At 57.0% G+C, this 15,460-nt stretch overlaps 1 protein-coding gene across 1 annotated transcript; it reads right to left on the minus strand.

Moving 5' to 3' along the window:
• Window positions 1-1,863: 1,863 nt before the first annotated feature.
• On the minus strand, window positions 1,864-12,391 carry LOC112125426 (carnosine synthase 1-like). Its single transcript, XM_029911231.1, has 5 exons — window positions 12,271-12,391; window positions 11,524-11,630; window positions 10,427-10,658; window positions 6,964-7,235; window positions 1,864-4,295 (listed from the first exon to the last, which is right to left on the minus strand). Exons 1-5 carry the CDS (start codon window positions 12,389-12,391, stop codon window positions 3,060-3,062), a joined length of 1,968 nt encoding a protein of 655 aa, XP_029767091.1. The 3' UTR covers window positions 1,864-3,059.
• Window positions 12,392-15,460: the final 3,069 nt, after the last annotated feature.

A 15,460-nucleotide genomic window follows, 5' to 3' on the forward strand; every position in this document is an offset into this window, starting at 1 on the left:
CCTGTGGCACCTTTAAGACTAACAGATGTATTGGAGCATAAGCTTTCGTGGGTGAATGCCCACTTCGTTGGATGCATGTAATGGAAATTTCCAGGGGCAGGTATAAATACGCTGGCAAGAATCAGTCTGGAGATAACGAGGTTAGTTCAATCAGGGAGGGTGAGGTGTTCACACCAAGTGTTCACACCAAGTGTCACACTTCTTATCAAACTGTCTGTACTGGGCTATCTTTATCACTTCAAAAGTTTTTTTTCCTCTTACTTAATTGGCCTCTCAGAGTTGGTAAGACAACTCCCACCTTTTCATGCTCTCTGTATGTGTATATATATCTCCTCAATATATGTTCCATTCTATGCCTCTGAAGAAGTGGGCTGTAGCCCACGAAAGCTTATGCTCAAATAAATTTGTTAGTCTCTAAGGTGCCACAAGTACTCCTCTTCTTTTTGTCTCTCTATGGGTTGTTGTTTAGATTGAGAGTTTTTAAGGGCAGGGACTGTCCCTCTGCACAGTGCCTGGTTCAGTGGGGTGCAGATCTCAGCTGGGGTGCTAGCACAATGCCATTGACAAGGTAAATGTTCATTCCTAATCCTGACTGCCACCCTGTAGGGGCCCCAAAGGGGCTGACAAACCAGCTAATCCCACAGGCATCAGAGCGAAAAGGGTGGCGCTGTTGGATGGAAACCCCTGTGGTGCCAAACCTACACAGGATCCATGACAGGAGCAGCTGGCTGCATCGAAGCAGCCGGGAATAGGACCCAGGAGTCCTGACCTTCCCCACCCCCAACACCTCCCTTCTCAGGACATGTGCCAGCCTCTCCTTGACAGTGAGTTGGGGAAAATTCCCCCTGGAGACAAAGGTGTGATCACTATTCCTAGCACTTAGAGAGCCTCCTGCAAAGAGCTGTCAAGGTATATAGACTCAGAGTGAGGAAGGGAAACTGAGGCACCAGGGGGAAGTAACTTGCTTAAGGAGGCCCAGGCCAGTGGCAGAACTAGGTCTCCACCTGGTTCTCTAGCCACTGGACCACACTTCCCCTGCAGGAGATGAAGCTGGCAGTGCCCATGTCCTAGGGGCAATGGTTGGGAGAGAAGCCCCGTCCTGATTTCTTCCATGTCCCTTCCATTGGCAGGTTGGCCTGCCTGGCACTGCCCCTGCTGCCCCGGGAAGCATCCGGCAGGTCCCTCTGGCTCCTAGGGGCGGGGTAGCGTAGCTAGGGGGGGAGCAGGGGGTCACCTGCTGCACCGCGTGGCCCTCCTCGCACCCCCCGCCCCAGCTCACCTCCACTCCATCTCCCTGGGCCTGAGCGCAAAGCCGCTGCTTGCTTCTCAGCCCTCCAGGCTTCCCGCGCGAACAGCTGATTCGCGGGAAGTGGGGGGGGGGGAGCAGAAGCGGGGCGGAGCGTTCAGGGGAGGAGGGGGAGGCGGAGCGGAGGTGAGCTGGGGCCAGGGGCGGGGCAGGGAGCTGGCGGAGCTTTACCAGTTGTTAAATTTAAAAGCCCTTTTAGAACCACGCGGGACAACCGGTTCTAAAAGGGCTTCTAAATTTAACAACCGGTTCCCGCGAACCGGCTCCAGTTCACCACTGATTGTAGGGACACTCAGGGATGCCAGGGCAGTGCATGCTGGTTTGTTGTTATTGAAGGGTCACTCGGGCTGCTATGCACTGGTTTGTTATTGTAGGATCACTCGGGGACACTAAGACTATGTGCACCGGTTTGTTATTATTGTAGGGTCTCTCAGGGCACTGGTTTGCTAATTATAGGGTCACTTATGGATGCTAAGGGCTATGCACACTGGTTGGTTATTATAGGGTCACTTAGAGGCACTGGGGCTCCACATGCTGGTTTGTTATTGTAGGAAGTACTGGGGCTGTGCATCCACAGCCCTCAAAACTGCTGGAGGGTTGGGCCTGCTTTGTTAGTGTAAGGTCTTTGTCCTTCCCGGGGGCCAGGCATGCTAGTTAGTTAGCATAGGGCTGCTCTGGAGCCCTGTTATTGCTTGTTAGCATGGCTAGGGTTCCGTCATCAGTGCAGGCTGTTCAAGTGCTGGGGCTGCAGGCTCAAGGGGGTGAGTTCAGTGTCTCAGGTTCCGTAGGTTTGTAGAAGTTTGCATAGGGCATGTTATCATCGCAGGGTCCGTGCTAGGACTTGGCCCACAATTGTTTGCTATTGTAGGGTTGCTGACAAGCACGGGAGGGGTTGCATGCGGTGGTTTGTTGTTAGCTGGTGGGTTGCTGATGAGCTCGTGGGCAGGTTGCATATGGTGGTTTGCTATCAGTAGGGTTGAGTACCAGAGGGGTTGAGTACAGTGGTTTGTTATCGTAGGGTTGCTGACAAGCACGGTGGGGAGGTAGCATACAGTGATTTGCTAAAGTAGGGTGACTAAGGAGCATGAGGGGGGAGCAGGGAACATGCGTACAGTGGTTAGTTATTGGAGGGCCACTTGTAGCCTTAAGTCTCCACTCCTGGAGGCTCCAGACCCTCAATCCTTCCTCTCCCCCCATGGCTGAACAGACATCAGAGCTGAGCTCGTGCCCAGGAGATTGGGGTCCGTGACCTACAGCCCTTCCCGGAGCTGGTGGGCTTGGTTGCGGGAGTCAACTGGAGGATCTCACTGGGTCAGGGAGGAGTCTGCAGAGAGGGTGGGGGATCCCTCCAGGGATGGGACAGGTCAGCTGAGGGAGGGGAACTAGAGGATCAGGACAGGGCAGCTGCGGGGAGGGGAGCTGGAGGAGCCCCAGAGGGAGCAGAACAGATGCCATACTGATGCAATCCCATGTCTCACACACATAGGCAGGTGTGGCTCCTACCAGAGACGACACCAGGGGCCCCCAGCTCCCTCCTGGGGGGAAAGGGGAAGCTGTGAGGAAAAAAAACAACACTGGGATACAGAGGAGCCACGTAATGCAAGCACCAGTGCCCCGGCTGGTGGGGACACACCGGGGAGGGGGAGGCCGGGGGCTCCTCCAGAACCGGATCTGAGCCCAGCAGGCCCTAGGGGTAATGGGGGGGACAAGACAGAGGCAGCGGGGTGGCCCCCTCCCCGGGGCTCCCTGGGTGCTATTTGAAGTGAGAGAGGAAGTGGGTGACAGGATAGTGGGGCAAGTCGATGCCCAGCACCTGGCAGACACCCAGCACCTTGAGGCAGGCCTCGCAGCGGCTGGGGCTGGCACAGGCCACGTTGCAGTAGGGCCCTTCGTATTCACGGGCAACGAGCTCATCTTCCAGCAGGTTGAGGCGGATGATGCCGCGCTCATGCAGGGCCTGCAATGTCTCCACACTGGCTGTGGACTTGAGGGCCTTAAGGTGCTGTGACACCACGCACATGACACCCACCAGGTGGGTGCGGGGCTGGGCATGGGCGGGCAGCAGCGGGGGCACCCCGCAGGCCACCATGACCGAGGCGAGCATGATGTCCACCCCGTAGATCTCCTGGATCCAGTCGCGCAGGTAGAAGCCGCCCATGCGGGGATTGATCTCGATGAGCTTGGGCCCAGACGCCGTCAACTTGAGCTCCACGTTGAAGACGCCATTGGTCAGGCCGCAGCCCAAGCAGCACTGGTAGGCGGCGCGCACGAGCTGGGCCTCGCGGTCGGGCGCCAGGCAGGTGGGCATGCTGGCCGCCGTCTCGGTGAAGTGGGGCACGCGGGTGGGCCCGTTGTCGGAGACGAAGGCGGCCAGCATGCGCCCATCATAGATCACGATGTCCACGTCGTGCTCAGTGCCAGAGACATACTCCATCAGCAGCATGGTGTTGCCCCAGCCCAGCCCGATGCCCAGGAAATCCGTATCCTCCCGCAAGTCCCGTGAGATCTTCTCGAAGTGCAGGTGGCACTGCTGCACGTCCTCCACCAGCTTGACCCCCACGGCGACCGCCCCGTACTCTAGCTTCATGACGTCGGGGAAGGAGAGATGACGAGCAGCCCGCTCCACGTCAGCGTGGCTCTCCAGGTGGCAGCAGGGAACAGCATAGAGCGCCTCTGAGGTCCAGCCAAGCGGGGCTTCCTTGCGCCGGCGCAGCAGGTGTTGGTGGGTACGGCTCTTCTGCTTGGCCACCCGCATGGCGGCCACCGGGCTGCAGCGCAGGCCCAGCTGCTCACACACCAGGGCCGTCAGCACCATGCAGTCGTCCCAGTAGGAGAGGCAGCCATCCAGGTGTAGGCCCCGCTCCCGAACCAGCCCCACCAGCCACTGGGCGTGCTCCTCGTCCCGCTTGTGCTCCGTGGTGTCATAGTGGATGAAGGTCTGCACCAGCTGCGAGGCAAAGTGGTTGGGGTCCGACTCCACCAGGTGAATCTGGAGCAGGTGTGGGGGGGGGGGAGCAAGGAGAAGGGGGGCGGGGGGAGAGATGCAGAGAAGTGAGAGAGAGACCAAACGGGTCACTAAGGATTGGGGCGGGACAGGCTCCATGCCCCCTCCCCCAGGCACCACAGAAATGGGACTGTCCTTGGGGATGGATCCACACCCCATGGTGGGATGCAAATAGGGTGTTCCACTCATATCCAGAACCCCGGCGTGGGGGAGATGGAATGGTCCACGTGTGTCCAGACCCCATTGGGGGCAGGAGATGGAGGAAAGGTCCAAGCATTTCTAAGAAGGAAGATGGGATGGGTCCATGTGTGCCCATGCCCCTGAGCGGTATGGGAAGGAGATGGAAAGGTCCATGTCATCCAGGGAGGGAGATGGAATAGTTTACTCACACCCATGGCCCCATGAAGTGGGGAGGAGAAACAGAACGGTCCATTCACATCCAGGCCCCATGGGGCGGGAAGGGGGAAGAAATGGTCTACTCACACCCACGTTCCATATGGTAGAGGGGAGGAAATGGAACGGTCCACTCCTGCCGAGGCCCCATTCAGTGGGTGGGGGGAGAAGATGGAATGGTCCACTCACACCCAGGATGGATGGGGGGATATGGAATGGCCCACTTGTGTCATGGAGAGGATGGAATGATCCACTCGTGCCCAGGCCCCATGGGGTAGGGGGGAGGAGATGGTGTGTTCACGGGCCTCATGTGCCCACCCCCATGGGGCATTCCTGGGCCACAAGGCAAAAGGTGATGGGACGTTCCGTTCAGGTTGGGGGGGGTGAGGGGAGTGCATCTGCATATTCAACGCTTTTCACGAACAAGCCCAGCATGGTTGCTTCCAGTTCTGTGCAGGGGCTTTGGGACGGGACCAGCCGCCAGAGGGGCGGGGCCAGCACTGACACAGATGGGCACCCCAACCTGCCTGGGCAGGTTGCCACCTTGGGCACAGAGGACCAAATCCCAGCCTGGAACCAACCTGGAGCTGCTGTCAAGAAAGTAGGGCTGGGGAGGTACACAGGAGTGCCCATAGCCTAGGAAACTGCACTCAGCATCAGTGGCAGGGATACGGGGCTGTGCCATGGAATTCCTTTCTCACTCCTCTGAGCAGAGTCAATTTGCTTGGGATTTGTGTGTGTGTGTGTCGGGGGGTGGGGGGGGGTGTTCCTGAGAGAGCCGTGAGCTGGCCTCATGAGATCTTTAACTCCAGGAGCTAACAATGTCAAGGCTGGGGGGTGTTAACTCCGGAGCCTAATGATCATGGTGTGGAAAATGTAACTCCCCTCCCATGAAGTGTCCACTCTGGAGCCCAAAGACAGCAGCACTATTAATTATTCCACTGCTGATCAATTTTCCAGGAACGTCCTGCCATTCCAGGGCTGTGTGCAGAATTGCCCACCTTTTACCCCCCCTCCACTGGGGCTGGAGATGGGCCAGACTACTTGCTCCTACTTGCACAATGATGTGACACTGGGCTGGGATACAGACCATTCCATTACACAGATTGCAGCAACCATCAAAGACTGTATTTGCCTCAATTCAGTTTCTGGGATGGGACCTGGTTCTCCTCTGCCTGGGGTCAAGCACTCGTCTCCCCTCCCCCCACACCACTCCCGCCCCATCCCTAGTATTCCTTCCCCGGCTGATGTTCAGGCCCACCTCCCCACGTGCCCAGACGGCCTCAAAGCAGAGGCACGAGAGGGCACAATGAAGGGAAGGGAGAGCGAGAGCTGCAGGCTACATGAATGGTCCCAGTGATTTAGAACGGAGAGGTTCCTGGTGGGAGGAGATGAGACACCGGTGGCCCAGTGACCTGGGGCTGTGGGCCAGACTGGCAATGGATCTGATGGTGGGTGGACAGCCAGGGGTCAGAGTTAAGGTGATTTTCTCATCCAGAGATCTTATGGGGCTCCCTGATGTGCCCTTTGATGCATTACCACCCCCTCAGCAAAGAGAGGTCTGAGCTGTAGCCCTAGGGGATAGAGCTGGAGTAGCCACCTGCACAAAAGTAACCATGGTTAACACTGGCTTATGTCCCTTCCAGGGCCTGCTCAGCTCCCAGGACTTGATGCTGCACACAATGGGCATGGGAAGCTCAGCACTCCAGAGATCCTGCCCCCAATCACTCCCCACATTACCCTAGTGCCAGACCTCCAGCACCCACCCTGACAAGTGTCAGCACGGACGGGACGATAATCCCCAGCTCACCCTCGGAGAAGCACTTTCCCATCCACTTGTGACCTGGGCTGTGCTGCAGCAGCCCCATGGCAGAGGCTGAGGTGCAGTTTCTCTCCAGCTGGGATGCAGGGGAGAGCCCCTTTGTGGCTGGGATGTGGGGAAGACTCAGGGGAGTCCCCCTATGGCTGGGATGTCAGAGGGGGCTGGCTGGGATGCAGGGGAGGCAGTGAGGAGCACTCCCATCGCTGGGATGCTGGGGGCTGGCTAGGATGTGGGGGAGGGGCAGAGAGGACTCCCCCCTGCAGCTGGGGTGTGGAGGGTGCATCCCCACCCTCCTCCGTTGGCTCTGTCTTCCCTGATGCAGGCCATGCCATGTTGGGTTGGACCCATGGCTACGGAGAGCCATCTCCCTCGGCCCCGCTCCATGGTTGAGGGCGGGGGCTGCGCTGGGCAGCGTGAGGGCCGGTTTCCGCATCTTACTTTTAGCCCATAGGCCCTGGCCGCCTCCCAGACGAACTTTTTGCTGACTCCTCCGGCCCCGATCACCAACACGTGCTTGCCCTCCACGAGGAGACACTGTGTACGCCGCAACATCGTCTCCACCAGAGGACGTGAGGACTCGCCTGCCGGCACCCCCACCGCCTGACCCATGGACTCGAAGAGCGCGCAGGTCTCCAGGCACAGCTGAGAATTCATCTCCAGAGCCATCAGCTGCAGCACCTGCTCCGACGAGGTCAGGAGGAAATCCACGCCTGCAATGGGGAACGGCCAAGTCAAGGGAACAGCCAGGATGGGTGTGCAATAGCAGTCAGGCCCAACTGGAGAGCACAACATGAATTCAGAGACCCTGACCAGAGACCCCCACAGGCAGGAGGTGCTGGATCAAGCAAATTCATAGATTCCAAGGTCAAAAGGGATCCCTGTGATCATCTAGTCTGACCTCCGGTACAGCACCGGCCACAGAGCTTCCCTGAGCTAATTCCTGTTAGAATGAGAGTGGATCTTTCAGAGAAACATCCAATCTTGATTTAAAAATTGCCAGTGATGGAGCATCCACCACAGCCCTGGTTAGGGTGCCTTCTGGCCTTAAACTCTATGAAAATAAAGGGGGTAGAGAAGACTGGCCAGGGAACCTCTCCTTTCCCCCTCTCTCATTATACAGGGACAGATCGAGGAACCTGAAAGGTGGCAAATTCAGAACTGATCCAAGGAAAAACTCATTCTCAATTGCCCTGTGGGACTCATTGCCACAAGGTCTCAGTGTATCCAAAAGCTTAGCTGGATTTTTAGAAAGAGGCCTGGACATTTACCCGGCTGAGGAGACCATCCAGAATTATGTTAAAAGGAAAATTTTATAGTCTAACTCAGGGGTCGGTAACCTATGGCACGCATGCCAAAGATGGCACGCGAGCCGATTTTTAATGGCACGCTGCTGCCTGCCCGAGGACACGCAGCCAGTAAGGGGCAGAGCCCGCGCCGCCCAGAGAGGAGCCGCCTCAGCGGCCTGCCTGTGGGCTCCCGCGTCCCCTCACCCAGCGAGGAGCCCTGCCCGGAGGCGGGGAGGGGCCCGCTCACCTGAGCCAACTTGGTATAGCTGGCCATGGTAGATTGGCAGCGCGCCAGGGGAGCGGGTTCGCTGCCGGACCCAGTCCCAACTCCCAGCGGCAGTAAGCGGGGTCGGTGGAGGCGGGAGAGGCCGGCGGCGGCAGCAGCACCGGCTGCTGAGCGTCCCCGGGAGCAGGCGCCCGGCCGTGGCCATGGATCAGTACTTGCTGGGAGGAGCGGAAAGCCACGCGGCCCGGCGGCGCTGAGCGCACAGCAGGTGTGGGCGAGCAGGAATCGGTGGTGGCCAGAGAGCCCTGGGGCGAGGAGCTCGCATACCGCGGGGTCATGCACCACCCGGAGCGGCTCCTCCAGACACAGCCAGAGGGGACTCTCTCGCCGGGGACGCTAGTTGCGCTCGTGCGGTGCGCTGCGAGGCGCTGAGTGGGTGAGCCAGCTGGGGGCCGCAGGAGTGGGGGGAGCCCTCTGCCCTGACCCCCCCCACACACACACCCAGCCCTCTGCCCTGAGCCCTGACCCCACACACACACACCCAGCCCTCTGCCCTGAGCCCCGCACGCCCCCCAGGCCCGTGCCCTGAGCCCTGTGCCCTGCACACACCCAGCCCTCTGCTTGACTCCTTCACCCCCCCCACACGACCTCAGCCCTGACTCTGGTACCCCCACACATACCCAAACCCTCCCGCCCTGACACCTGCACCCCCTCACATGCCCCCAGCCCTCTGCCCTGACTTTTGCACCACCCCCCACATACCCAGTGCCCCCACATCCTGACTCTTGCACCCCCCACATCCCCACCCCCACCCTGAGCACCAAACGGGAGCTCCTGCACCCCCCCCCGACATTCCCACCAGCACCCCTCGCACCAAATGGGAGCTGCCCAGGTAAGTGCCCCACACCCAAATCTCCTGCCCCAACCCTGAGCCCCCTCCCTCATTCTAGCTCCTGGCCAGACCCTTCATCCCCAGCCCTGTGCTCAGTGCACTCCCACCCTCAGCTCAGTGCAGAGAGAGGAAGAGAATGGCCCAGAACCAGGGAGAAGGTAGGTACCCACTGTATGTGGGCAGGGCCAGGACCCCAGACCGGCAGCGGGCTGAGCGGGTCCGGCAGCCGGCATCCCGGCTGGCAGGAGTTGGCGGATGGAACTCCGAGCAGCAGTGGGCTATGGGGTCCCGGCCACTGGCTCCGCACAGCCCGCTGCCGGTCTGGGGTTCTGGCTGCCGGACCCTTGCCAGCTGGGGTCCTGGCTGCAGGCCCTGCTCAGCCCGCTGCCGGCCTAGGTGAACAGAACCCCAGACCAGTAGCGGGCTGAGCAGGCCGGCGGCGTAAGATTAACATTTTAATTTAATTTTAAATGAAGCTTCTTAAACATTTTGAAAACCTTGTTTATTTTACAATACAACAGTAGTTTAGTTATATAATATATAGACTTATAGAGAGAGACCTTCTAAAAAACATTAAAATGTATTACCGGCACGCGAAAACTTAAATCAGAGTGAATAAATGAAGACTCGGCACACCACTTCTGAAAGGTTGCCGACCCCTGGTCTAACTCCTTAGAAAGTTTCACAGGGGTGGGTTATTCCAGAACACCCCCTAGGACAGCCGTTCTCAATCTTTTTCTTTCTGAGGCCCCCCTCCCAATGCTATAAAAACTCCACGGCCCAGCTGTGCCACAACAGTTGTTTTTCTGTATATAAAAGCCAGGGCCGGCGTTAGGGGGTAGCAAGCAAGGCAATTGCCTGGGGCCCCACACCACAGAGGGCACTGTGAAGCTAAGTTGCTCAGGCTTTCGCTTCAGTCCTGGGTGGTGGGGCTTGGTGCCCCAGGCTGCAGTCCTATGCAGCAGGACTTCAGCTTTCTGCCCTGGGCCCTAACAAGTCTAATGCTGGTCGTGCTTGGCGAACCCCCTGAAATCTGCTCACAGCCCCCTAGTTGAGAACCACTGCCCTGGTAGGCTCCTTCTCCGGCTGCTTCATGGCAAGGTGCATGGGTATTGTCAGAGACGGGATACCAGGCTAGATGGGCCCCTGCTCTGGACATGCACGTGTGGCTACAGGCCTTTCTGAAGGTCCCAACTGGTCAGTGAATCCCTGCCCGTGAAGGTGCCATCCTCCCCTGGTCCTGCCTTTAACAGACCATGGGCCAAAGAACTAGGGCCTGGTCCCTACCCTGGCCAGGCTCTTCATGCTGGGGCAGTCGAGGGCAACTTTGGCCTGCAAGGGGGAGGGTCTCTGCTGGGGCTGAGGCAACACAGCCAGCTTTGCCCTACACTGCCCATTGCTCTGGATCCTCCCTGGCCAGATGAATAATGATCGAGTCCCTGTGAATCTGTGACTCCTCCTAAATAGTTAATGGCAATGATTGACAGGGCAGCTCACCAATCACATCAGTCTGGGCCCGTCGGCCGCCCCGCTGCTCCACCGACAGCCCCGCCTCCATCTCCAGGAAGGCTGTCATGGCAGCCTCGGCCTTGTGCTTGACCTGGGCATGGATGGCCGCGAGTTGGGCCTCATCTGTCACCCCCTGCTGCCGCAGGCCGCTCTCCAGGCTCTGGGGCACCATGGCCTGGTGCTTCAGGGGCTTATCAGCCCGTCCCACGCTGCACACCACCTGGGGGGGACAAAACCCGACGCCATGAAAACCCCGCACCTCCCCCCCGCCACCACACGCAGTGGGAGCTGACTGTGAGGTCATCCAGTGAACAAGCTTGGTGCTAACCAATCAGATCCTTCGCTTGCCTTACTGTTCCAAGAGCCCTGATTGGCTGAGGCTCTTTCCTCCTGCTCAGGAAATGGAATGTACCATGTGCAAGGGTGGGTGGAGGGGGAACATGAGACAAAATAAACCCAGCCCAAAGCCAGTGGCACACTCTGCAGACAGGAGGACAAAGGTGATCTTATGACCTTTGACCCCCACCTGGCCTGGGTTCAAAGGTCACAAGTGACAATGATGATAAGGTTTTTCATTTTGAGATTTTTGCCCATCATATTAAATACATTGTTTTTTGGACCAAGTTAGTCATGAAAGGATCCATATAACTTTACCCATTGCCCTGAGCCAGCCAGTCGCTCACCTGGGCCAGATCGGAGCCAGCACCCCCTAATGAGGAAAGGCCCCATGCCCCATTCCCTGCCCTCTGAGCCAGGCATTCCCCCCCACCCTTGGACCAGATTGGAGATGGTGCTCCCTAGAGCTGAAAAATATCATATCCCATTCCTCGCCCTTCCCAGCTAGCCAGTCCCACCCTCTTTGGCCTGGATTAGAGCCAGCACCCCCTAGAGGGGAAAGGCCCCATACTACATTTGCTTACACCCGGGGCTGCTGCTGTGTTTGTCTCTGGTCAGGGCATGAGTGATCACCGGCTTCTCACTGTATCAACCATTGCCCTATTCTGAGGCTAAGTGGGGGCGCGGGACCCAGCCAGCTGCATTGGCAGGGCGGGGTGAGGGGCACGTATTCACAGCTGCCCCATTACCTGGCTCAGCAGAGGCTGGTCACCCCAGGATCTGCAGACGACAGTGCAGATCCGGATCGCCAGGTCAGGCCTCGGAGATGTGCTGCCTGGGAGAGGCGAGGTGAGAAGGAAGGGTCAGAGGGGCAGGAAAGGAAAGAGGGAGAGAGGGGAGAGAAAGACAGATAGATAGGGAAAGGGGGGACAGAGAGAGAGAGATGGAGAAAGAAATGTGGGGATGGAGAGAGGGGAGAAAAAAAGAGATGGGGTGTAGAAAACAAAGGGAAGGTATGGAGGGGACAGAAGAGAAAAATGAAGGGCAGAGGAATGGAGGGGGATGGAAGGAGATGGAAAGAAGCAGCAAGGGGGGCAGAGAAAGAAATGGCATCGGGATTCATGCAAATCAGCTGCACAGAGTGGTGCCCTCCGTCCTGAGGGATTCTGGGATTCCAGTAGGGCCACGACCCACTGACTGTATGGCAGCTGTCCCCCACTGCCCCCAGGGGATTCTGGGATTCCAATATGACAGCGGCTCCCCCTGCCCCGGGGCAATATGGCAGTGGCAGCCACCCCAGGGGATTGTGGGATTCCCAATATGGCACACGCCCCTTCCCTCCTCATGTCCCAAGCTAACCCAACTGCACCCTGGTTTTTCCCAGATCTTGCCCCATGGCGCCATCTCCAAAGGCTGGGCCAGGGTGGGGATGGGGGTGGACTCAGTGCATCGTGACGGTTGCAGGGACAGCATCTCTGGCCAGGGGAGTCCCTTACTTCGGGAGGTGCTGTTGGGGGATTCGGGCTGGGTGAGGCGGGCGGTGGGGATAAAGGCTTCCAGCAGGGCGCTCTCCTCCTCCTCCAGGGTCTCCAGCAGTGCCAGCACGGCTTGGAGCATGGCAGCCTGCTCCACCTTGGCATGGAAGGTCACAGCATGGGCCCCACTCCAGCACTAGCCCGATGGCTTCACCACCACCTGCAGGGGCTGACAGTGCACTGCTCAGTGGGGCAAACCAGGTACAGCCAGTGCCCCCAGCACTAAGCTCCCCCATCCCTACCTATAGGGCTTCCCTCTCTCCCTTCCCCATGATCTCCCCCTCTTACAGGGCCCCCTTCCTCAGCTGAAGGGCCCCCCTTAGATCTCCCTTTCTGGCTGTGGGTCCCACCTCCCCACAGGCTCACCTGACTGTAGGGGTTCCCCCGAGTCCTGACTGTATGCTCCACCCCCAACAGACTCACCTGCATGTAGGGTCCTGCCCCCTTCCCTCACCCCCAGCAGACTCATAGAATCATAGAATCATAGAATATCAGGGTTGGAAGGGACCTCAGGAGGTCATCTAGTCCAACCCCCTGCTCAAAGCAGGACCAATTCCCAACTAAATCATCCCAGCCAGGGCTTTGTCAAGCCGGGCCTTAAAAACCTCCAAGGAAGGAGACTCCACCACCTCCCTAGGTAACGCGTTCCAGTGCTTCACCACCCTCCTAGTGAAATAGTGTTTCCTAATATCCAACCTAGACCTCCCCCACTGCAACTTGAGACCATTGCTCCTTGTTCTGTCAACTGCCACCATTGAGAACAGCCGAGTTCCATCCTCTTTGGAACCCCCTTTCAGGTAGTTGTAGGCTGCTATCAAATCCCCCCTCATTCTTCTCTTCTGGAGACTAAACAATCCCAGTTCCCTCAGCCTCTCCTCATAAGTCATGCGCTCCAGACCCCTAATCATTTTTGTTGCCCTCTGCTGGACTCTTTCCAATTTTTCCACATCCTTCTTGTAGTGTGGGGCCCAAAACTGGACACAGTACTCCAGATGAGGCCTCACCAATGTCGAATAAAGGGGAATGATCACGTCCCTCGATCTGCTGGCAATGCCCCTACTTATACAGCCCAAAATGCCGTTAGCCTTCTTGGCAACAAGAGCACACTGTTGACTCATATCCAGCTTCTCGTCCACTGTGACCCCTAGGTCCTTTTCTGCAGAACTGCTACCTAGCCATTCGGTCCCTAGTCTGTAGCTGTGCATGGGATTCTTCCGTCCTAAGTGCAGGACTCTGCACTTGTCCTTGTTGAACCTCATCAGGTTTCTTTTGGCCCAATCCTCTAATTTGTCTAGGTCCCTCTGTAACCGATCCCTACCCTCTAGTGTATCTACCACGCCTCCTAGTTTAGTGTCATTGGCAAACTTGCTGAGAGTGCAGTCCACTCCATCCTCCAGATCATTAATAAAAATATTAAACAAAACCGGCCCCAGGACTGACCCTTGGGGCACTCCGCTTGAAACCGGCTGCCAACTAGACATGGAGCCATTGATCACTACCCGTTGAGCCCGACGATCTAGCCAGCTTTCTATCCACCTTACAGTCCATTCATCCAGCCCATACTTCTTTAACTTGGCAGCAAGAATACTGTGGGAGACCATATCAAAAGCTTTGCTAAAGTCAAGGAATAACACATCCACTGCTTTCCCCTCATCCACAGAGCCAGTTATCTCATCATAGAAGGCAATTAGGTTAGTCAGGCACGACTTCCCCTTGGTGAATCCATGCTGACTGTTCCTGATCTCTTTCCTCTCCTCTAAGTGTTTCATAATTGATTGCTTGAGGACCTGCTCCATGATTTTTCCAGGGACTGAGGTGAGGCTGACTGGCCTGTAGTTCCCCGGATCCTCCTTTTTTAAAGATGGGCACTACATTAGCCTTTTTCCAGTCATCCGGGACCTCCCCCGATCGCCATGAGTTTTCAAAAATAATGGCTAATGGCTCTGCAATCTCATCCGCCAACTCCTTTAGCACCCTCGGATGCAGCGCATCCAGCCCCATGGACTTGTGCACGTTCAGTTTTTCTAAATAGTCCCGAACCACTTCTTTCTCCACAGAGGGCTGGTCACCTTCTCCCCATACTGTGCTGCCCAGTGCAGCAGTCTGGGAGCTGACCTTGTTTGTGAAGACAGAGGCAAAAAAATCATTGAGTACATTAGCTTTTTCCACATCCTCGGTCACTAGGTTGCCTCCCTCATTCAGTAAGGGGCCCACACTTTCCTTGACTTTCTTCTTGTTGCTAACATACCTGAAGAAACCCTTCTTGTTACTCTTAACATCTCTTGCTAGCTGCAACTCCAAGTGCGATTTGGCCTTCCTGATTTCACTTTTGCATGCCTGAGCGATATTTTTATACTCCTCCCTGGTCATTTGTCCAATCTTCCACTTCTTGTAAGCTTCTTTTTTGCGTTTAAGATCAGCAAGGATTTCACTGTTTAGCCAAGCTGGTCGCCTGCCATATTTACTATTCTTTCTACACATCGGGATGGTTTGTTCCTGCAACCGCAATAAGGATTCTTTAAAATACAGCCAGCTCTCCTGGACCCCTTTGCCCTTCATGTTATTCTCCCAGGGGATCCTGCCCATCTGTTCCCTGAGGGAGTCAAAGTCTGCTTTTCTGAAGTCCAGGGTCCGTATTCTGCTGCTCTCCTTTCTTCCTTGTGTCAGGATCCTGAACTCGACCATCTCATGGTCACTGCCTCACAGGTTCCCATCCACTTTTGCTTCTCCTACTAATTCTTCCCTGTTTGTGAGCAGCAGGTCAAGAAAAGCTCTGCCCCTAGTTGGTTCCTCCAGCACTTGCACCAGGAAATTGTCCCCCACAAGAGTTTTCCAAAAACTTCCTGGATTGTCTGTGCACCGCTGTATTGCTCTCCCAGCAGATATCAGGGTGATTAAAGTCTCCCATGAGAACCAGGGCCTGCGATCTAGCAACTTCTGTTAGGGCTTGTCTACACTACCGCGGTAGTTCGACGGCTGGCAATCGAACTTCCGGGTTCGATTTATCGCGTCTGGTGTGGACGCGATAATTCGAACCAGGAAGTGCTCGCCGTCGACTGTGGTACTCCACGTCAGCGAGAGGAGTACCGCGGAGTCGACGGGGGAGCCTGCCTGCCGTGTGTGGACCGCGTCTGAACCGCGGTAAATTCGA

This window comes from Terrapene carolina, unplaced genomic scaffold (genome assembly GCF_002925995.2).
Source record: "Terrapene carolina triunguis isolate 2854851 unplaced genomic scaffold, T_m_triunguis-2.0 Scaffold90, whole genome shotgun sequence".
NCBI classification, from domain to species: Eukaryota; Metazoa; Chordata; order Testudines; family Emydidae; genus Terrapene; species Terrapene triunguis.

Bases quoted from the DNA above. Each gene is read 5' to 3' on its own strand.
- LOC112125426 (XM_029911231.1), bottom strand. From the start codon at position 12,391: ATGCTCCAAGCCGTGCTGGCACTGCTGGAGACCCTGGAGGAGGAGGAG. The intron at 11,631-12,270 runs GTAAGGGACTCC...TCTGACCCTTCC, and splicing joins CCCCAACAGCACCTCCCGAA to TTCTCACCTCGCCTCTCCCA. The intron at 4,296-6,963 runs GTAAGATGCGGA...CACCTGCTCCAG, and splicing joins CCAGGGCCTATGGGCTAAAA to ATTCACCTGGTGGAGTCGGA.